This window comes from Meles meles, chromosome 15 (assembly GCF_922984935.1).
Source record: "Meles meles chromosome 15, mMelMel3.1 paternal haplotype, whole genome shotgun sequence".
NCBI lineage: Eukaryota > Metazoa > Chordata > Mammalia > Carnivora > Mustelidae > Meles > Meles meles.
Window position 1 is genome coordinate 19,708,431 of NC_060080.1, and position 22,622 is coordinate 19,731,052.

The 22,622-nt window shown below is 56.9% G+C and overlaps 1 protein-coding gene across 4 annotated transcripts in view; it reads right to left on the reverse strand.

Moving 5' to 3' along the window:
* Positions 1 to 2,654: 2,654 nt before the first annotated feature.
* DNMT3A (DNA methyltransferase 3 alpha) overlaps positions 2,655 to 22,622 on the reverse strand; it is a 97,357-nt gene continuing 77,389 nt past the window's right edge. For 3 of the 4 annotated variants that reach the window (XM_045978870.1, XM_045978868.1, XM_045978869.1), the window contains exons 7-23: positions 16,401 to 16,616; positions 15,978 to 16,136; positions 15,414 to 15,521; positions 15,016 to 15,172; positions 14,540 to 14,689; positions 14,389 to 14,433; positions 13,583 to 13,662; positions 12,927 to 13,039; positions 12,634 to 12,817; positions 12,318 to 12,402; positions 10,152 to 10,297; positions 9,322 to 9,412; positions 8,984 to 9,132; positions 7,812 to 7,897; positions 6,046 to 6,115; positions 5,138 to 5,256; positions 2,655 to 4,141 (exon numbers count right to left, since the gene is read on the reverse strand). In XM_045978870.1, coding sequence (XP_045834826.1) covers positions 4,000 to 4,141; positions 5,138 to 5,256; positions 6,046 to 6,115; positions 7,812 to 7,897; positions 8,984 to 9,132; positions 9,322 to 9,412; positions 10,152 to 10,297; positions 12,318 to 12,402; positions 12,634 to 12,817; positions 12,927 to 13,039; positions 13,583 to 13,662; positions 14,389 to 14,433; positions 14,540 to 14,689; positions 15,016 to 15,172; positions 15,414 to 15,521; positions 15,978 to 16,136; positions 16,401 to 16,616 — 2,100 coding nt within the window. In that variant the 3' untranslated portion in view covers positions 2,655 to 3,999. Of the gene's footprint in view, positions 4,142 to 5,137; positions 5,257 to 6,045; positions 6,116 to 7,811; positions 7,898 to 8,983; positions 9,133 to 9,321; positions 9,413 to 10,151; positions 10,298 to 12,317; positions 12,403 to 12,633; positions 12,818 to 12,926; positions 13,040 to 13,582; positions 13,663 to 14,388; positions 14,434 to 14,539; positions 14,690 to 15,015; positions 15,173 to 15,413; positions 15,522 to 15,977; positions 16,137 to 16,400; positions 16,617 to 19,927; positions 20,468 to 22,622 lie in introns of those variants that run through there. The other variant, XM_045978871.1, reaches the window with a different exon arrangement.

Consider the following 22,622-nt stretch of genomic DNA (forward strand, 5'->3'; position numbering starts at 1 on the left):
TTGGCACAAGCCCCTGGCAACCCTCCCCGCGCCCCTAGACAAAACCACCGATCTCTTTAGCACCACCTTCTACTTAGCATCGGCAGCAAACGGGGAGGCATCAACCTCAGTCCCTAGAAACCCTGGTTTCCAGGAGTAAAATTTCATCAGGAAGAAAAATTCCACTGGGGACATACTCCAGAATTTTCCCTGGGCCTTCTTGGTTTCTCCTGCTCCACGCCTGGACCATCAGCTTCACCCACAGCAAGTGCAACAATCCCCTCCTTACTCCTCACATGACCCCACCTCAGCCAAAGCACAACCCTCCTTCTGGAGGCGACCAGATCCATGTTCCCAGAAGGGCTCCCGCCCAGGGCTGGCAGCTGACTGTTGCGAGCATCGGGCATGGCCAAGCTGGCACATTCTCAAGGTCCCCTGCACCCTCCCAAGTTCTACTGGGGGAACCGAGCCCATGGGGTGGGCTGGAAGAAAAGCTGGTGATTGTTAACTCTCATCTGGTCCATCCTGGGGCCTGGCCAGGTTGCTGCACCAGGAGAAACAAGTATTCTTTGAAATATCAGCCACAACAACCAGGCCTCCCCCCAGCAAGCTGGGCGGCCCACACTAAGCCCTCAGGCCTGCCGCCTCTGCGGCCACCACACCAACCCCCTAGGTGAAACTTGGGGCCATTGGGAAAGGCAAACGACTTCGCGTAAGCAGTGGACAGAAGGCCTAGGAGGGCCAGGAGAGCTGGAAAGTCTGTTCACAGAGGCAGGCCTGTGAAGAGCCGTTCCTGATACTGGGGGCTGCGAAGACCATAGCGTTGGCCAGTGGGGGAGGGAGCACCTTGGACTGCCGGAGGCAGCCCCTCCTCCCCGCAGCCCTCCTGGAGTGGTGCTGGTGGACCCAGGCCGGGAGGATGGAGCCCGGCTGGAGAAGGAGGGGACAAGGGCAAGCACCACGGGTTGGGTACAGGGATTCCAATGAGGGAGGGGCAGAGGTACCCCCCATCCCCCAGCTGCTCCAGCCCCACGCCACCTGCCCCCACATCACAGAGTTGGCAGCAAGCAAACTGGGCATGATCTTAAAAAAAAAAAAAGACAATCTGACCGGGAAACACGTAGCTTGAAGCCCAGGACCAGGCACCTCCAAGAGGCCCAGGAGACTGTGGCCACCAGCTGCGGGCTTCCTCCTGAGCAATGAGCAAGGGATTCAAAGCCTTGGTTTAGTTTGGTAACCAATTACTAATTTACTTTATTCAAAAGAGGAGTTTCACTGTCCCATTTTTTTTTTTTTTCCCCAATGGAAGCCCCCTGGCCGAGACAGACCTGGATGTGGATTTCATTTTGGTTGGGGGAGAATAGGTAGGGGGAGTCGAGGGCTGACTTGACTGGTGCCTAGAGTTGCAGGTCAGTATCACAGGTTGCTAACAGAAGAATCTGACGTCACCAGGGGCAAAAGAGAGAGAGCGCTACCTGCTAGAGGAGGGCACCTGCGGGAATAAAACCTCCTCCTTTTCCTGCCTTCAGCACCTAGCAACTTCTGGGATTGAGAGTCTACCTGCAATCAGGGCAACAGAGGTAAAGAGCTGCAAGGCCGACGCCACCATGTCCTGAATCCCGGGGAGGAGGGCGCTGGGAGCCCCCGGCTGTGTGCGTGTGTGAGTGCGCCCAGTCCGCATCGGCGATCGGCTCCCATGTATGCGTGTGGGATTGATTGATTAGTGTGGGGCTTACGTCTGCGGTGGGACCCGAGGCTCAGCACTGAGCCCCCTCGGCCCGCTCCCCACTACATAACTTTTCTTATACATGACCCTATCTATGTATTTATATAGCGCCTATCACAGTAGGCCCTATCTTTTCTAGGGATGCGAACTTGGGACCGTGTGCTTGACAGCACACCTCCCAGCCCTGCCAGTCCCAGGAGGTGCCATTCCCCCCTCCCATTATAAAATATATATCTCTATATGCCACATATCTACACCCCATCTATCCAGGCAAGCATCTGCCCCTTGGGCCCTCACCCTGGAGCCCCCAGTGCTGGCCCAGCCTACCGCCGACGCCGGGCGGCCGCGGCAGGAGGCAGGACCAAGTGTCCGAGCACTTGGGAGCTCCAGGGGCTGCCGGCTCCGGGTAAGAGCACAGCTATCATCAGACCAAGTACTAGAAAAGAAATACACACCACTCCAATCATACACACGAGGAGAGAGACGGCCTGGTCCTCCCTCCAGCCCTGACACGCGTGACTCAGAGGAGGGGAAGTAGAAGAGAAGAGGGACGCACCCGGAGGGCCAGCCCTGGGGGACTCCCCTGGCTGCCCAGCTGTCGCTGCGCCCGGTGGCCCACCTGGCCCGAGGGGTGGGGAGCCAGGGCACCAGGGCCACCGCTAACCTAGAAGCACCCTGCTCCCCGCACCTTGGTTTGAAACTGCAAGGGAGGGGGTTGGGTTTTTGTTTTCTTAAAGAAAAATCTGAAAAACGAACATAATTATAACCAGAACCATAAGAAGAATTAGAACCAAAGGTGTCATCAGCCTCCCAGTAGAAAACTGCAGCCTTTGGAGATGACCAAAAACATCACATTCCAGGGGCCGGAGGCCGCCTTGTGCACAGAGGGTGGACGGTGAGGGCCTCATAAAAGAACACACAAAAGGCGACTTAGACAGGAAAGCACCAGTACGTTTTGTATGTTTTTTTATTTGCTCCAGGTGGGGTTTTAACGGTCACTTGCCCACACTCTGGATTATTTCTGATCCCACCACAAGGAGCCCTCAAATCGGCTAATGTGAGAGATTGGGAATGAAGACCCCTTATCCTGCCATCTCGCCGAGGGGGTCTCCTTTTTGAAAAAAAAAAAAACAAAAAACAAAAAACAAAACCGTCTCAAGGTTATTGCATGAGCCTGGATGAACCCCACTGTCAGCTCTCCACGGGCCGAACCGGCTCCTCTCGCCCCCACGGTGGGCAGGGAGGAGCGGGAGAACGCCGGCCCTGGCTTCTCCCCCTCCGCCCTGCTCAGTACCGGGGGAAAGCCCACCGCGGCAACCGCTCACCTTCAAGCTGCCTCCCCTCTCCAGCCTCGGTTAAAACCCTTTGCGCATAAGGCAACGTGGAAGCTGATGTTTTTACTCGTCTCGCTGTTTTAAAGCACCATTATGAATTCGAGTTGCACAGTAGTTAACAGTACCTTTTATATATATATCTCCTATCTATCATATATATATAAACTGTAAACAAGAGGTAACAGCGGCTTCTAGAAACTGATTTTCTTCAAGGTTTCCTTTGTGGTAGGCACCTGAAATACTGTGTAAAAGGGTCTTGTGTGTTCTGTCTCCCTGCTGCTAGTTGGGCTCTGTTCTGCAGGACCAGGAATGGTGCTGGCAAGACAGCTCAGTGGCTGGGAGGGAATTCTGCCGCTGAGTGTCACTGTTTTCTGTCCCCTGCTTGTGCTCCTATCTGATCAGGCTAGAGACAACAACGAAAAAAAAAAAAAGATATATAGTTTAAAAAAAAATCCAATATATAGATTTCTATAGAATTTCCTTTTTTCCTTTTCTCCCATCCTTCCTCTGCCAGGTATTGTTACTATTTCTTGTTACTGATTTTTTTTTTTTTTTTTTTTTTTTTTTTTGCTGCAAAACCCCTCTTGTTCCAGTCACAGCAAGAAACAAAAACCCAAACAAACAGAAAACCCCTCTGAAAAGAGTAGAAAACAAAAGGTTTGACCCAAAAAAAAAAAAAAAGGGGGTGGGGGCGGGAGGGAGGGAGCTTGGTTTTGCTTTTTTAAATATGACTGAAGGTTAACATTGAAAAATTAGGAGATGATGTCCAACCCTTTGTGCAAGGCAAAGCCCTCCGGTACTTTCGCCTCTGTGGTTTTTGTTTTAAATTCCTTTTTCTCTTCTGGGTGCTGATACTCCTCTCGATCCTCATGTTGTTGGTGTTTTGTTGTATTTTGTGGTTTTTTTTTTTGTTTTGTTTGTTTAACTTTGTATCACTACCTCAGTTTGCCCTCATGTCCCTTACACACAAGCAAAATATTCCTTCAGCGGAGCGAAGAGGTGGCGAATGACCGGCACGCTCCACGACCGGCCCAGCAGTCTCTGCCTCGCCAAGCGGCTCATGTTGGAGACGTCGGTATAGTGGACAGGGAAGCCAAACACCCTGGGGAGAGAAGGCAGAAAGGGTGCGGGTGAGCGCGGGTGGGCACCATCTGGCTGCGTCTCCTGTCCCGGTCACCAGCCATGACTTAGGCCCCCTGCCACGTGCCGTGGATCTGAAGGGACAGAAGCCAACCGCTGCCCTGGAGTGGCCACATGACAGAAACAAAGTCGGGGGGCGCCAGGGGGGCTCAGTGGGGTAAGCCTCTGCCTTCGGCTCAGGTCATGATCTCAGGGTCCTGGGATCGAGCCCCAAATCAGGCTCTCTGCTCAGCGGGGAGCCTGCTTCCTGGTCTCTCTCCGCCTACTTGTGATCTCTCTGTCAAATAAATAAGTAAAATCTTTAAAAAAAAAAAAAAGAAAAAGGAAATTAAAAAAAAAAAAAAAAAGGGAACAACGTTGGCCCTGATGAGAGATGCCTCCGGGACGTGCCCTGCTGAGGAGGGGTGTAGTGGGCCCCCAAAGTCTGTCCATAATAAACACGAATCCCTAGGACCTTGCCCACGGGAGCAAGAGCTCAAAAAAGGAGCCGACCTCCTGCCCGACTAGAGGAGCTCCAGGCTTCTGGTGGCTCTGATCGCCTTTGTCAAGGGTCGCTGTGGCTAACCTGCAGTTCCATGGGGCGACTGGCAGGCCAGGCTGTCTAACCCGTGGGTCTGGTTTGCACCCAGTCAGGGCATGAGGCTGTGCAGTCCCAGCTTGTGAAGTCCCCAAAATGGACAGCACGAGTTGGGGAAGCTCCCAGAGGTGCACTGTTTCCTGGGAGCTTGGCGGGATCCCCTGGGGAGCCATGGCCCCCCCAAACCCACTCCTAGACCGCTCTGACCCTGGGCCCGGTCTTACAATACACAGGAACCTGCCGGGAAATGCTCGGGGAGACCCACGGCTCACGTGGTATCTGCGGAAGCTACGAGCCCAGCTGGAAGGGGCAGCAAGCCCTCCCTCGGAGGCCGCAACCGCCACGCACCCCAGGACGCCAGCACACGGCCTCAGGTACTACCTTTCCATTTCAGTGCACCATAAGATGTCTTCTTTCTCATTCATGAAGACGGGGAAATGCTGGTCTTTGCCCTGCTTTATGGAGTTCGACCTCGTAGTAATGGTCCTCACTTTGCTGAACTGGAGGACGAGGAGAGGAAAAGAGGAATGAGCACTCGCTCACCGGCCACGCGTCCAACACGTGCGCCAGACACAAGCCGGGACCGGCGACTCAAACCCAGACCAGGCCCGGTCCCCACAGGTGGCCAGGGTTCAGACTCCGGCACGTGCCTCCGCAGACCCCACTGCCCTGCTCTTCTCCCCTCTTGGAGGTCACCCGGCCACCCTTAGTCCAGTCTCGCTGGCCAAGGACTTGAGAGGGAGCAGCTCGAGCCGCTGAACTTCCTAAGTCTTCTAAGAACGGGTTCTCACACACGTGCAGCGACTTGCCGGCAAAAGGCTGCCGAATTACTGAGGGGCTCCCGAAAGACCCCTGGGGGCGCCTGCAGCCCCAGATCCCGACGCCCAGTACACTCGCTCCGGGAGATTTCTCCGGAAAGAAATGTAGCTTCCACATCGCAGGAGAACACGCTGTCCCGAAGGTTTGTGCGAGAGGTCGTGCGTGGCCAAAACAGTTACGAGCCCCAGCGGATCCCGGGACTTTGGCAAAGACTTCCTAAGCCTCTGCTCCTCATGGGACCAGCAAGCAACGCTCAACCAGGACAGACTGAAGACCGGGAAGGATTTCTGATCTCACTCTCCCCTGGGTCCTCCCCTCTGGTCCAGTGGGTGCACGACCCCGGGGTCACCTCAACTGTATTCTCCGCAACCGCTGTGGACACAGGCCCAGAGAGCACATGGGCTCGTCCTGCCCTCTCGGGCCTTCTCCCCACCCCCTAGCCAAGAGAGGGCCTTGGCGCCGGGGCTGACCTTGGCTATTCTGCCGTGCTCCAGACACTCCTGCAGCTCCAGCTTATCATTCACAGTGGATGCCAACGGCCTAGGAGGCAGAAGGAGAAGGTGACGACAGAGATCGGGAGGGAAGTGGCCAGCAGCGTGGGCCCGGCCGCCAGGACTCACACGGAGAGGTAAGGGAGTACCGCTGTCAGCTGCACACATCGTAACCCCCTTCAAACTCCCCAGAACACATGCACACACACTGCAGCCCTCCACGGACCGTCCACGCGTTAGCCCTGAAACGTCAGTTCCACGGCAGTCTCAATCTACGAATATCACATAACACCAGCCCAGGAGAAGGAAAACCCAACGACTTCTCGCCGGTCATCTTAAAATATACTGAGTTCTAAAAGTATCTGTCCCAGAGGTGCCTGGGTGGCTCAGCTGGTTAAGGGCTGACCGCAGGTAGGGTGACGGTCTCAGGGTCCTGGGATCGGGGCCCGCTTCGGGAGTCGGCACTGAGTGGGGCGTGTGCTAGTCCCTCTCCTTCTGCTTTCCCCGGACCCATGTGCTAACAAACAAACAAAATCTTTAAAAAAAAAAAAAAAAAGAAAAAAGTATCTGTCACAAAGCAAGCTTTGAAGGTGACCTGCTGTTCTGTATCTTGACCACGGTGATGGTTGCATGGGTGTGTGCACGGTGAAACTCATCGAAGCGTGCACCTTAACCGTACAGTTTACAAGGCTTTAACCTGTGCACAGTCCCCAGAAGACGACAGTTCTGTGACACTGAAGGTGTCACTTCTCAGAGGGTGAAGCAGGTCACGGAATGTCACTTTTGGCGCTGACCTTTTCTGACATTTCACACAGCAGTCTACCATCTCAACGTGGGGACCCACAGGGACCTGTGGCCGAAGTGCACGCCCCCAGCCTCCGTCCTGTTCATGCGCACACACAACGGTCTGCCGGTTAGCCATCCCACGGACAGGCCTCCTTCCCATCAATAAGCATTCACAAGGACAGCAGGTTTGTAAAGCAGGTATGAGACTCAGGCTGTTCCTACAACTTTATGCTAATGGCCCAGAGGGAGCGAAGACTGAAGGCAGATTACATGAGGGGAACAATTTACAGGTACAAGGTTGGTAATTCCCTCTTAGAACATTCTGGAAAACATTTCGTTGCATAACAGATATCCAGACTGGGCAGCTCTCACTCAGCTCCTGAACTGCTGTCTCAACCACTATTCCTTTCTCCTCATAGACCTTTTTATAATTCAAATATTACACTGAAGAAGTGAAGTTATCCTCCTTCCCGGACATGAATATCTCTACCCGTGTAACCTAAATGAAGACCATCCTCCCAACAAAGGACCGGAAGCCACAAAGTGTGCGGCTACTAAGCAAAGCAGGACTGTTGAAGCTGCACAGAGCGGGTGTGGCCCGGCTGTGGGCACCACTCTTCCCCATCCCGACTCTACCCTCCAGAGTTTCACCTCTGGAGGCCAAGGACAAGACGACTCTAGATTGGTCACCAATGGCACGAGAACCGGCGATGTGACTCGGCAGCGTGGGGAGTCTCCTAGCTCAACTGCTAGCCATTGGTTTCTCAGGCAAATATTTTCTATACCCTGACTCCCCTTCTCCCGCCAAGGGAAGGAAACAGAAGAACATGGTAGAGCAGCAAGCCAGTGAGCAGGGGAGGGGACCCCCCGAGGCCCACTCAGTGACCTCCTCCCCCTTGGGCTGAGCTGCTTACGGATGCCAACCCGCTGCCACCCCAGGCCCAGGCACGCTCACCAACCTGTTCATACCAGGAAGGTTCCCCCAGAAGTAGCGGGCCCTGTGTGCAGCAGACACTTCTTTGGCATCGATCATCACAGGGTTGGACTACGGAACAGGAGAAAGATGAAAGATGAGCGAGAGAGGAAGGGCAGACGGCGTCAGGACATTCTGCTTGTTCAGAGCCTTACAGCCTCAAAAGCGTTTGCTTCCTTTCTCGGGAAGCCTCGCAGTAGGACAGCCTGAAGCCTCCAGGAGAAGCCAGAATGGGACCCAGCCACATTCCACATGCTCTCGTTAGAACATTCTAGACCACTGCAGCCTAACCGCACATTCTGGGGTGACGGACAGGTGTTCTGTCTGCACTGCTCCGTGGAGTAGATGCAGGGGGCTAATGAGTACTCGAAATGAGGCCTGGGAGACTGAGGAGTCTGAGTGTTAATTTAAATACCGCATGTGGCTGAGGGCTACCCTAACCGGACTACGTAGCTCGAGCTCACCCAGAGGCTCTGAGCCAGAAAGTTCCAGTGAGTGTGGATATGTTCGCTGTATGTCCAGATTATGAGCCAAACAGACACTTCTTGCTCGCACTTAAGAACACCAGCTCGAGGTATTACTGACCCCCAAGACCCTGGAGAATGGGCTTGAGCTCCCAGATCACCCACCCTGAGAACGCCTCTGACCACAGAGACTCTCTCTCTGTGCTCTGACCCAGCACCACACGGACACGGGACCCACATTATGGGGGAATAAGAACAGGTTAAGCCATGTTTTTTACTTTCCAGGTGCCACAGAGCATCTGTCACAGTGCCAGGGAGCAAAGACAAGCCATTCTGGTCGGGGAGAACTGATGTGGCCGTCTCAAAGGTTCCCCCGGGGAAACACCACTCAGAACCCTAAACTCTAGGGGTGAGCCTGGCACCCCACCCTCCTGGGAACAGTCGAGTCCTTGAAGACCTGAGGCCCGCACCCACACAATACCTCTTAAGAGTCAGACCACAGGCTCTTTCCAGAGGCGGCCTCTACCAGTGTTTCCTCCCTGTCTAACCGAGAGGCGCACGGGCTTCCCGAACAGGCCCCTGGCAAAGCAGAAGTCACGTCCCCAGCTCCACAATGCGGATGAGACAGGGATAAAGCAGCAGTCCAAGGTAGAAGCCATTAGTGAGCTGGTCAAACCAAGGTTGCTGGCTATACCTCGAGAAATCGCGAGATGTCCCTCTTGTCACTAACGCCCATGGCCACCACATTCTCAAAGAGCCAGAAGAAGGGGCGGTCATCTCCCTCCTTGGGCCGCGCATCATGCAGGAGGCGGTAGAACTCAAAGAAGAGCCGGCCAGTGCCCTCTGAGAGGTCGGAAGAGAAAGCCGTCAGCGGGGGCTGTCTGCACGGGGCAGTGGTGTGGCTCGGGCACAGGGAGGGCAGGGGAGGGCAGGGCCGTCGGGAGTAGCTGTCCCAGGGCAGAAGTGTCCAAGGAGGAAACCTACGTGCGGAAGCACCAGCTCAGAGGGCGGAGGGGTGAGCGCAGCACCTACCGTAGAGTCCTTTCCGGGCAGGGTTGACGATGGAGAGGTCGTTGCAAGGGCTGCCCCCAATCACCAGATCGAACGGGCCCCACTCCTGGATCTGGGAGGATAAAGGCAAGGGGATGGCCTGATGTTCGGGGGACGGAGGCAGAAAGGAAGAAGGAAATCATCTGTGGACTTGGCAAAAAAAGGACTTTGGCACCAGAGAGAGATGACCCAGCGGCTTGGTATGTCCACTGTATCTGTTCATAGGTACATACTACACATACACACACACACACACACACACACACACACACACACACACACACACATCCCACCAGGTCAAATCACAGAGCCTCTCTGAGCTCAGTTTCCTAAACAAAGTGAAAGGATCCAATTGGATTGTCTCTGAGGGCAGCAGGGAAACCATGTGCCCCCAACAGGAAAGGCCACCACTTAAAGGGAAGACGGTCCTGGCCGGGCAGCTGGCTGGGAAGGCGCTCTGCTCGGTGCACTATGGGCAGGGCATCTGGGCCATCTGAATGCCCTCCAAATGCCCCTGGAGGCTGGTAAACTTGTTGCCAAATGGATCAGAAAAATCGGAACCAAAGGGCTCTGCTACAAAGGCCTGGAAGCTAGCCAGGGGGCGGCTGGAGCCTCTGGAGGCCAGCTCCCGGTTCCTCTTGGAATCTGCCCCTTTTCCTCTCCACACGAGGAGGAACATGGCAGATGAGGAGAGGCTGGGGAAAAGGACAAAGGAAGAGAGTCAACAAGCAAAATGCAAGGGGGCTGTGGCTGCCCCCGGGAGCAAAGTGTGAGGGACACAGGGTGGGACGGGCCCCACGACACGGACATACATGCTTCTGTGTGACGCTGCGGACGTCCCCGACGTACATGATCTTCCCCTGGTGGCGCACCATGCCCACTGTGATGGAGTCCTCGCACACCTCGGAGGCGATGTAGCGGTCCACCTGAATTCCCAAGTCCTTCAGCACCAGAAGCCCTGCGCCAGCCAGCGAAAGGCATGGTCACAGGGGCTCCTTTGCAGCACCCTGGTCTGGGTGGGGGGGCGGGGGGGGTCTCTCTGGCCAGCTGGACACGTGGGTCAGCAACGGCCTGAGCCCGACCTTGCCCAGTGAGCTGCAGGATCCTTCCGGAGACAATTTGATGCCTACTTTGATCTCCTTAGAAGGCCATCAAGACCAGACGGTAGGTGGTTTCCAGAACCGGAGAGAACAGCAGGTGACTTTTGGGGTGGCCTTTTCTTTGCTGCTCCTACATCCTGCATAGACCGCTCCTTCCTCACCCCACCCCCTGCCCATGGCCTCCAGCTGCAACTCTCCCCATTCTCTAAGACTCAACACACATGCCACCACCTGCTCCATGAAGATTTCCCCGACAGCACCCCCCACCGCACCCTGCAAGCAACCCCTCTCCTCCGTAAGGCCCCAGCACTTTGCATTTCTCTCCCACTCCTCAGAACACTGTACACTAATTCGGCCCTTGTCTTAGGTTGCAAATGCTCTTCAGAACAGAAAAGCTCGTCCGCGTTTCCTCATGAGCAAACTACACTCACTTCCTTACCACGACCCCCTCACGAATGTTTGCTGGATTGCGGGCAAGGAAACGAGAACCCTGAGAGCCTCTGGAGAAACCGGGCTCAGGGGCGCCTGGGTGGCTCAGTGGGTTAAAGCCTCTGCCTTCGGCTCAGGTCATGATCCCGGTGTCCTGGGATCGAGCCCCACATTGGGCTCTCTGCTCGGCAGGGAGCCTAGTTCCTCCTCTCTCTCTCTGCCTACTTGTGATCTCTGTCTGTCGAATAAGTAAAATCTTTAAAAAAAAAAAAAAAAAAAAAAAGAATGAAAGAAACCAGGCTCAACACCACCACTTCCATTCCTCCCACCAACCTCCCCACTGAGGAGTTTTTATAGCCTCTCAGGGTGTGGCGTGGTTTAAGAGGGCCTCGAGGTTCTGGCCTGGGAAACCAAGTCTGTAAATTCACTTCCCTGGGTTTATAGAATATCAACACCGAGCTGAGCACAGAACATAAACAACTGGCCTGGGGTGCCACCCTGCCTGGGGCCCTCTGACAGCCCATCTCCCTCCAGTCCCGTGAAGACACCCAGTCCGAGGAAGGTTCTTCCCCTCCAAGGAGCCGTCGGCCTGGGCACATGGCAGGACGCTGGGTTTGAGTCAGAAGCGCCCTCCGGGAGGGCTCTCGGGCAAGGTTAAGAACCACGTGAAACCACCTTCCTACCCAGTGCCTCAGCTCTCCCTACAAGAGAACAGTTTACGTGTATAATGACGTGTGTCTGAGGATGCTTGTCACAGCGCTGCTCGTAACAGAGAGAACAGTCAACAACCCGACAGAGGGTTAGTTACGTAAATCATGGCACCTTCCACTCAGCGGAACCCTAGGTGGCATTTATAAATAAAGGACACCGTTCCGTGTCAACATGAAAGTCACGACAGCAAATGAAAAAGCGAGTTACCACACACTGAGTTTTACTATCCTCTCGTTTTATTTTTCTATCTATGTAGGATTCTAGAAACACACATACATATATGCATGCAAAAAAAACAGAAAAGGATACACACCAAAACGCTAAGGATAGGATTATGGGGCGATTTAACTATTCTTCAGACTCTCACTGATCGTTTTTTTGGTTTTGTTTTGTCTTCCTACCATGACTTACAGTCACTGTAGCCTATGTTTTCGTTCTGGTCGCCGAGTCTGTCCTTTGAGGCTTTGTGAAAGTCTTCAGTAATCTCTAACGATCACCCTGTCCTGCACGGGATGGCCCTCCCCCGCCACCCACAAAGACACGTGCCCCGCCCCGCAACGGTGGCTGACCACGGATTTTACTTCTCACTCAACACGAAAGTTTCCTCGGCGGAGTACTAGGTCAACGGCTGTCCCGTTAACTATCATTTGGTTTGGCCAGCATGAAGCACACGCGGAGCTCCCCCACCCGGGACAGGGACGGTGGCATCTCTTGGGGCTCGTGGGGCCACGCGCTCACCTGTAGCAATTCCGTCAAACAGAGACAGCACCCGGATGGGCTTCCTCTTCTCGGCTGGGACAGGCGGGTACACCTTCGGAGGGTCCTAGGCGGTGAGCACAATGGGCCAGGTGAGCGCCCGCGGCTGGCCCTCCCAGCCCACCAGGACGGCTCCGGCTTGGAAACCCGCCCCCCACCCCACCGCGAAGCCGCACCCCTGCAGGCAGCTCAGGCCCCTCCGCCCAGCCCCCACATGCCCTCCCGCTTGGCTGCGCCTGTGCTGGGGCTCCCACAGGTACGGGGTAATAAAAAGAGGCGGCCCGGCCCCGGCACTCACGAATTCCTGGTCGTGGTTGTTGGCAAAGAACATCTGGAGCCGCGAGGGCCAGTCGTCCCGCCGCCGTAGCAGCCCGTAGGTGCCCTTGTGCCCGCACATGTAGCAGTTCCAGGGGTCCTCCTTGATGGCGGCCTGCGCGGCGCCCGGCCCCACCAAGAGGTCCACACACTCCACACAGAAGCACCTGGAAAAAAAGCCCAGTGTAGCGGGGGGGAGGGGGCCCTTCTTGGCCCCAGAGGGAGCCGGGACTCGGGGGGGGGGGGGGTCGAGGGAGTCGGGGTGGGGGGCCTCACCTGCAGCAGTTGTTGTTCCCGCACATGAGCACCTCGCGCCCCCCGCAGCAGATGGTGCAGTAGGACTGGTAGCCGTCGTCGTCGTACTGGTACGCACACTCCAGGAAGCAGTTCTGGGGGGTGGGGTGGGGGGGGGCAGGTCAGAGACCACCGGGCAGCAGCCGGCCTGGCCAGGCCGAAGGAGGCAGGCTTTGTGCCCAGCCTCCGGGCCCTTGTCTGGGAACCACAGCCCGGCCTTGCACACGGGAGCCCGCCGCCGACTGCACCGCACGTACAGGGAGGGGCCAACAGGGGTCCTGACCCAGAGCTTGCGCGCAATCGGGAAGCCCCTGAGCGAGGCAGCTGCACTCCCCCTTGTCCCTCACTGCAGCCCCGGGCTCTCCTCTTGGGTCCCCAAGGATGCGGCAGCCCAACCCCCCCATCTGGCACCCGGTCTCCCCCCACCCCCGCCCCACATGAGGGACTGTGACACTGTGACAGAATGGGCTTTCGAGGGGGACAGAATCTTTCTGGGAAGGACAAGTAAGAGCGAGTCAAACACTTCGATGCCCATTTTATCAGGACTCTGCGTCCAGAGCGGACCGCAGGGTCACCACAGCTCTAGGCGACAGTGAGTCCCTCAAGAGGGGAGAAGGCGCAGACCGCCGGGGGCCTACCTTACAGTTTTGGCACATTCCTCCGACGAAGAGGGGGTGTTCCAGGGTGACGTTGAGGCTCCCACAAGAGATGCAAATGTCTGGAAAGCAATGGGAGGAGAGAAAACAGAGTGAATGTCTTCAAAGGGTCCCTTCCCACCTCGGGGCCCCAGCTCAGCTCCCAAAAGGCTGGAAGAAAAGGGCGTGCTGAAGCAGCAGCCCAAGGAGCCAACCAGGCGTCTGGGAGGGTGTCCCATGGTACAGGGGGGCCATCGTGGCCCCAATCGCGATGCCCATCCAGCTCTCAGAGCAGCAATGCCGCCCACCTGGGAAACGCATAATTCGAGAACAGGAACCTGCCTATGAGAAGAGGGCCCGGACCCTGGCTGCCTCTGCAGACAGTCCCTGGGCAGTCCTTCAGTCTTATACGCCTGCCCCCATCTCTGCCAGCCCTCAGATGCTCTAAGGACCACTGGGTGAGAGCAGGTGAGGAAGAGTCAAAGGCCAAAGGTCACAAGCTCAAACAAATCCAAGAGAGGCCACCCTTCTCTGACCCACCGGAGTCCTCAAACCCTAATGACCAGCACGTGTCATTGAAAGGAAAGTAAGATGGTAGCACCAGGAGGACAGCCGTGTGGATGAAGCATGGTGGGGGTGGTGGGACGGGCTGGACAGAGGCCTTCACTGGGTACAGATGTCCCATGATGCTCGAACTTTCCTAAGTGCCTAGGCTACTCTGCACCAGGCCCCGCACTAGGAGCCTCCTGCCCGTCCTGGGGGCAACAGACCACGGACCTCCCAGGGAGTCAGTGGCCATCGGGACTCACCCTCGATGTTCCGGCACTTCTGCCGCACCTCGTACACCAGCCGCTCTGCGGAGGGGAGGAGAGCCCAGCATCAGAGGGGGCCGTGAGGGCCATGCCCACGCCTCTGAACGCCAGCCTCGCCAGCCACTCTCTGCAAGGCCAGGACAACTACCTCTTGTGCGTTCGTCAATTATCTCCTTGACCTTCGGCTTCTCCGTTGTGCTCTTTCGGGGCTTTTTGGCGGGTGGGGGTGGGGCATAGGCAGCTGCCTCGGGTTCGACCCACATGTCTGTGTAAACTTCTTTGTAGGGGTTCTTCTCTTCTGGATGGGGAGAGCAGGTGATGAGATCATGGTGACTGGCTCCCTGCCCTCCTCTACTCTGCCTACAGAGGGGTGAAGCCTGGTCCCCAACTTGGTTTAGCCCCCAGCTCTCCCATGCCAGCCAGCCAAGGGGAGGAGCTTATCCTGAGTCCCAGGGCGGCCCCGCCCCTATCCTGGCCCCAGGGAAAAGGGAGACCGTAGCCACTCCCCTCCACCTCTCAACCACAGAGCTGGCAGCGCTCTCCAAGCAGGGCCTTCCCAGCCCTGGCAGGGAGCTGCCCGGCTGGCAGGGGTCCCAGAAGGCCGGCCCGGGCACCTGCATTTACCTTCAGGTGGCTCCAGGCCCTTGGGGCCAGAGGGCTGGAAGCCTCCGAGAGCCCATTCGATCATCTGTTTGTTCTGCACCTCCACGGCCTTGGCAGTGTCGCTCTCGTCGCTGTCGTGGCAGGCCGGGAACAGCTTCCCTGCACGGCTGCTGGCCACCTGGAGGCAACACGCAGCAGGGAGGGTGTGAGGACAGGCTGGGGGCAGCAAGGGCCGCCTGAGGTGAGAGCTGGGAGAAGGGGCGAGCAGAAAGGGGTGAGCCATGGGTGGGGGGACACGGGGGACGAAGGGAGTCCCGGGGCCTTGTGGGTGGACCCTCTGCCTAACCGCTGCACTCCACCTTCTAGACCAACTAGGAGTCCCTGCTGCCCAAGCCCCCTCCACCCAGAGGGGCGCTCACCTGCAGGACTTCGTAGATGGCTTTGCGGTACATGGGCTGCTTGTTGTAGGTGGCCTGGTGGAAAGCACTGCAGAAGGAGCTCAGCGGCATCAGCTTCTCGACACACACCTGGAGGAACCACCAATGCCCTCGCTTTCTCCCCCTGCCACACCTGTCACGCCCCCATCATGTGCCTGGCAATGGGCAGGGACTGGGGCATCAAGACAGCCTCTGCCCTTGAGGACCAGATGGATCGATACATAATTCCATGATGCTCAAAGGAGGAGTCTGACCCAAATGTGGGAGAGGACCAGAACGCAAGCAGGAAAGGAGTTCTGGGGAAAGCGTCCTGGAAGGCTAGAGCCTGGCAGGCACCCCAGCTCCCTGAGCCCCCCAGGGTGGCCCACTTCTCTCTAGGGCTTCTTCTGATCCCACGTGGAGACTGGCGGTGGGGGGGGGGGGTGGCGGCGAGCAGAGCCCAGTCCTTCCACCCCAGTTCCAGACCAGCTCCCCCAACCCCAAGCCACAGGCTCTGGGACCAAAACCCGTCCCTCCCTGAGGCTACCACCAAACCCCACGACTTACCACTGAGAACTTGCCGTCTCCAAACCACATGACCCAGCGCGTGCCTTCAGCTGCTCGGCTCCGGCCCGTCATCCACCAAGACACAATGCGGCCTGGCCACCAGGAGAAGCCCCGAAGTTTCCCCCACACCAGCTCCCCAATGCCAAAGCCCCGGCCGTCCTGGAGCCCCAAGGAGCAGAAGTCATTACGTGGCGGTCACGAGGCCCTGCCACCCTGATCCCCCCGTGGCAACCCCAGCCCTGGGCATCTGAGGGTCGGGACAGCCAGGAGGGAGCTCCATCCGAACCGACCAAGACAGAGTGAGACTGGGGAGACGAAGAGGCCTGGGGTCAGGTGGAGAGAGGAGAGCAGGACGGGAAGAGCTGGCAGTGGAAGGACCCAGGAAAGAGCTGGACGAGGCGGGCGGAGAAGTGAGCCGCTCACCTCGTACTCCGGCTCATCATCCGCGGCTTTGGTGGCATTCTTGTCCCCTGCGTCCACCCCCACGGGCTCAGGTGTGGTGGCCACTGTGGGGGAGGCGGGGTCGGTGGGCTGCTGCACGGCGGGAGGGCTGGCCTCCTCTACCTTCTGAGACTCGCCCGAGCCCTGGTTTTCTTCCACAGCATTCATTACTGCGATCACCTTGGCTTTCTTCTCAGCCTGGAGAAATAAGGAACAAGTTACCTTGACCTCTCCAGGTCACTTGACACTGGGTGGGGGGGGGCCTCTCCTCCATCTCTCTGTGGTCTGGAGACAGCGACAGGAGGTGAAGGACTGAGTTCTTGTGCTCATCAACTCAACTGGCTTGCCATAGAAAATGGGAAAATCGGAAGTTGGTCGGTGAACTCCAATCATTTGGCTGGTTTCCAACCTTCTCTTGTGCCGCTCACGAATGCTGCCTCCCTAGGTCAGCCTCCGTCAGCTGCCCACCCTCTGACACGGCAAGACTAAGTCTATCCAAAGAGTAATCGTGAGGCTTAGCTTGGCCACAGATCTTGGCTCCATCCTCTGCTCCCTTACTTCCCAATCATGAACTGGATCCTCTCGTCCTTTTTACAATTTTCCTGGGCAATCAACCCCTTCTATTCCTGGTCTTGGCTTCCAGTCCACACATCCAGTCTGGTCGTGATGTCTACGCAATGAAATCACTGCTCTGGGTCCCCCTCTGCTCAAGCCCCGTCAGAGCCTGCCTGCTCCCACACCATTCTGGAATCTTAGGATTATATCAAATTCATGTTATCAGATTCGCCCATTCTTTCTACACACGCCTTTTTGATCCATCGATACATTTATTCTTTCAACAACAGTTTGTTGAGAACGCACTCCGGGCCACATGTCCTCCCTGCCACCCTACTGATAAATTAACAACCCAAACCCAACCATGCTCGCCTTTGAACAGCCTCCATCCATTCACTGTCTCACGCTCTTCCTTCCCAAAACCTGCTCCAGGATTCCCATTACCCTACAGGAGAGAATGAAATCCTTGACCCTTAGCTCTGAGAACCATTCAACCTAACTTCGCCCTAGTGACTGAATCCGAGGGACCCGGGAACTCAAACTTTAAGGCTCTGCACCTGTTCCCACCACATTCGGTGAAAGAGCTCCCATCTCCAACATGCCTTTCAACAAGAAGCTTCCCCAGAGAGTTTAGAGCTGGGAATGCAAGCCCACCCTCAAAACTGAACAAGAACATCAGAAAATAAGTCAGAGCGTAAGAACTCTGAGCTAGAAACGGGCATGTGTGTTCCGGTCTTTGCCTGACAACTCACAGAACAGCAAATTCTAGAGCAATCCTCGCTCTTCCAACTTGCTCCGACCTAAAAAAGCATTTCATCTAAAGGATTTCCACTCAACTTTTCTGAATGGTTCAAGAATCTGATATATGGTAAGTATCAAGAACGCCAAGGAGCCTCCAAAGTCACCCACGGACTCCCAGATCCGAGGGCGCCAGGTTAAGAACCTTTGTGTTAAAGCTCCAAGGTCTACTGTGTGGCAGATCCATTTTTGTTTGCATCTCACGCCTCCAGGCCACCAACCAAACCTGCTTCTGGTGGAGCCCTTCAACACTGAGTATGGAAATCCTAGTTCTCTCCCTGACTCAACACATTCTAAGCTGGGGTCATGAATCCTTTGCCCCCAGCCCACAAGCAGCTGGGAAAACGAGCCGGAAGCCAGCAGGGATGGGGGTGGAGAATGCAGAGCAACTGTTCTCCCCTCCCAAGCAAGCCCCCCCACCACCTGCTGGGACTTTGCCCTTCCCTCCCTACCATCATTTACCTACCACCCCCTCCCCCATAAGGAGATGCACCTAGGTGTGCACTCAAGCCCATCCTCTTCTAGAATCAGCTGTGGCAGGCCTATGGGAGCCCCAGGTCTGCTCAGAGAAACACCACGCCTCCTCGAAATTCAGGCATGGGTGACTGATCTAGTCCAGGGTGCTGCCATGGGTGACTCCGAGACCTTCAGGGGTGATGAGGCCCCTGGGGCCAGAACAAGGTGCAGGTGGCAGAGGGCGGGAGGGGCCTTCCGAGGAAAGGTGAGGTCACCTGCACCGCGAGCGGCAGCGGGTGGGCGCCGGGCTCTGGAAGGGAGTCGTGCCTGATGCCACCCTCCTCACTCCCCCACAGCCCCTTTGTCTCTCTTTTCAACCCCTCCACAGTGAGTTCCCGAACATTATTCTTCCCCCTCAACTTCCCCCAGCTTGTCAGATGCTGCTGCTGACGGCTGTTCAGCGCCCCCAACCCACTGGGTGCAGGAGAACACGCACCCAGCAGGGTTTTGGCAGGCGGAGGAGGAGGAAGGGGGCCTCCATCGGGACGAGGCCAGCAGGGGTGGGGGAAGGAGGAAGGGGGTGGGTTAGCAGCAGGAGGCAGGAGGAAAGGGGAAGAAGTGGCAGAGACGGTGGCTGGGTGGGGGAGGGGCCTCATTAGAATAGTCTGCCGAGGGCAGTGTGGGAATGCCTTTTTTCCACGCTCACTCCAACCCTCCTCCCCAGGCAAACAATGGGAGAGAGAAGGGTTAACTCAGGGCTTTGGCATTTGGGCTAAAGGCTTCTACCCCCAGTTCCCAAGTTCCCACTCCAGAACAGCCCAGAGGTGGGGCGGGACCAGGGAGTCACCATACCACCCCCAACTACCGTGGCTCAAGGAAGCCACTTCATCTGGAGTTTGTCCATACGGGAAAGCCAAGGGTAACCCCACTCTAGCAGAGGCAAGGTCTCCCCGACCAGTCCTGTCTTCCTGGGCAGCTGTCCCGCCTCCACCTCCCTCTGCTTCCCGTTCCAAAGGTCAGAGGTCTGGGCGCCCATGCGAACTCCCCACTGGCGCAGTGGATCCCAGGCTGTCCCGGGCCGCTGTCGGGCTGCCCCCCATGGTACCCGCTCATGGGCCCCGGCCCCTGTCAGGGGCCCACTGCTCCCTCCCACCCGGCACCACTTCTCTCTGCAGGCCTGCCCGCTGGCTCCCAGGGACACGCACAGAAGAAAACGGTCCCTCCCAAGAGGCTGCAAGGTGCGCATGGCCCGACGACTGCACTGGTGCCCCAGCCAGCAGCACAGGTCGGCAAGGAAGTGCCAACAGCCCGTCGGCCAGCCAGCCAGCTGGGGCGAGGCGCTGCTTGCACAAGCCCAACTCCTGGGCTCCCAACTCCCCGGGGCCAGGGTCTGCCCCTCAGCCTTCAGTGACTACTGCCCCAGGCTCCCACGCTGGGGCTGCTGCTCTGGGCTCTGCACCATCACGTCCCACCTGAGCGCTGGGAAGAGTGGGGCTTGGGGCTCCTGCGGAGTGGGTGGGACAGCACTAACTCAGCATCTCCAGAACTCAGGCCAGGCAGAGCAGCCAGCTCCTGCGGGCCAGGCAGGCATACTTTGACTCTTCTCAAATCCAGAGGGCTGCAGCGGCCCAGAGATCCTCCCACCGGCCCCTGCCGCCTCCCCGCCCCCAGTCTCCCCAGGGCTCCGTCCAGGAACCTACCCATAAGGCCAGGTGCAGCCCCTCTGTGGTCCGGCTCAGGTGTGAGCCCCGGCCCTGAAGCTCTGTAAGTAGCTGCCCGTCTGGGGGGAGGGGATGGGGGCGATGGGGCTGGGGGCGGAGGGGGCCAGAGAGAGGGGGAGGGGGGAGGTGGGGGGGAGGGCTTGAACATTTTCTTTGTCTAGAACTCCAGGTCACGTGGGCCCCGCTGGAGTGCCTGGTTGGCTGCAAGCGGGCCGGGGGAGGGGGCCGGCTCTCAGACGCTGGCAGTGGGCCAGCCCCTCTCCTCCCGTCCGAGGGGCGCGGGCCGCCGCTGGGGCCTGGGGGCGCGGCTGGGCCTCCGCCCGTTCCCAGGACCCCGCCCAGGCCGGGCTGGAGGCGGCGCCGTCCCCTCCTCCGGGCTGGCCCTCCCGCCCGCTCTCCCCCAACTCTGCGAGAGCTCCGAGGGGCGCCGTGGGGAGAGGCGGGGAGCCCGCGGAGGCAGGGAAGGGAACCGGGAGGGAAGGGGCTGCTCTGCAGCGGCGGAGGTAAGCCGGGAGCGCGGAGAGAGCCAGGAGCGCCGGCAAAAGAAGAGAGGAGGTTGCGGACGGCCTGGGAGAGCCAGGAGAAAGTTGTTAAAAGTCAGTCACAACCAAAAAAAAAAAAAAAAAAAAAAAAAAAGAAAGAAAAGAAAAAGCTTACAGATGAGCGTAGAGGCCCAGGAAGCTGGAGGGAAAACTCAAAGCACACAGAGGCGGACAGAAGGCGCCTGCAGAAATTGGGAGCGCTCCAGAACGAGAACTGCTGGGGAGAGGGCTGTCCTCTTCATACTACAGGTGGATAGAGAGGGGTCCCTTAAAACCGGGGCTTGAGTTCAGGCTTTGAAAACCTCTTCCTGGTCAAGCCCCTGGGCCCCCTAGGTCACTCAGCATCTGCGCCGAATGTCCCATTTTCCTGTGTGCAAGGTGATGGTGGAGAGGGCACACCCGAAAAGTTCAGCAATTTCTCATCCCTGGGCACAACCATCTGCGGCTCCAAGAAACGACATCCCTCTCCTGGAGCCTCCAGGTGCAGCCCCCAGGTGCAGCCTCAACCAATTCGAGTTCCCTCCTCCGGAGCAGAGGTCCCTCCCCCCACGGAGGCGCGCGCGCGCGCGCGCACACACACACACACACACACAGAGTCTCCACCCACATCCCATACAGAAGCAGACCGTCTTGGCCCCGCCTTCAAGGAGTTGACAGATTCACTACACTTGGGGAGATAGGAAAAGGTCATTGAAAAACATCTGTGAAGATAACTATACCACAAATACCAAGCCCCACCGACCTGGTTGGCTTGAAAGCCACCAGAAAGATGGCGAGTAGGAATGATAAATGAGGCTGAGGAGGGCAGTGCGGAGCAGAAATGAATCAGATTTGGAATGAGGTAAAACAGGAAGGAAATAAAGAGATGTAAGCCTGGAATGGGAGTAAAATCTGTGCCCACCTCCCCTGCCACCTCCCAGTACGACTCAGGCTAAAGGCTGCCGAGAAGGAGACCAATGGATACATCCTAGAGCAGCGAAGAAAAACAGCAGACTTTCTGAGAAGACCAAATGAATGGGTATTTTGGAAAGATCAGCCTGGTTTCAGTTTGCATGATGAATTGGAAGAGCAGAGCAACTGAAGGTAATCGCTCCGGACAGCAGAGGGCCTTTTAGCCAGCAGCACCTGTCCGAAGATCTGGACTTGGGTTCTGGTTCCACCACCATGACCTTGACTAGTCACTTACCCCCAAGAGGTCCATTTTTCTCATTTGCAAAACAGAAGTGATAACATCTGCCCTCCCAGGCCCTGGGATACCAGCATCTCTTAAAGAGATAATGCCCCAGGTGCCTGGCTTCCAGCCACAGTCAGCTGGGAACATACCAGCTGGAAGCCATGCCCACAGAATGAGGTCAAGAGATGTGCTGGGAAGGACAGCCCACCTTCTCTCCTGGGGCTCAGCATTTTTCCAAGGGCCATCAGAGCAAGCAAGCCCTGAAGAGGGAGGAGGACGCCAAACCAGAGAGAGGGCTTTCTCCAAATAAAACCTGGGGAATTCAAACTTCCCTCTCCCAAGCCAGACGGAGGCCCAGCAACCATACAGCCAGGAGAAGGAGTCATTCCACAAAAGACAGGCTCTCTTCTGCTCCAGCCCATCTTTCAACCCCATCAAGGTTTCTGGCACAATTTTTCAGGAGGGCCCCAAGCAGAGACGAGAAACCATGACTCTGTACCTCCTGCCTGCTCTTGTCCTTTAAGGAATGCAATAGGACTTGCTTTGCTGCTTCTCTCACTGATGTGTCTGCTCAGCATCCAGGGCCAGGCCACTCCAGACAGCACCCCCCCCCCAACACACACATACACAGGCCTTCTCTCAAATGAAGTTTCTGATCTGGCTTGGCTGGCTGTTTTTAAAGACGCTCTGTCTCCTCTATGACATTTCCTTCTCCATTACCACGTGGCCAGAACTCAAGGTGTCCGAATGGACCAGCGCCATGACCTTTTCACTTTCTCTTGGCCCACTTTAAAGTAGCCTTTCCCTCCACCTGCCAAACTTCCTTACTCTTATCTTTTAAAATGAACTCAAATCTTATGTCTCCTACACAGCTCCCAGCTTAAGCAAAAGAAAGCCCAAACTCAAGGTTGCCCCCTCGCCAACCTTGGGCACCGTCCCTCTCCTGTAATTATGCGGA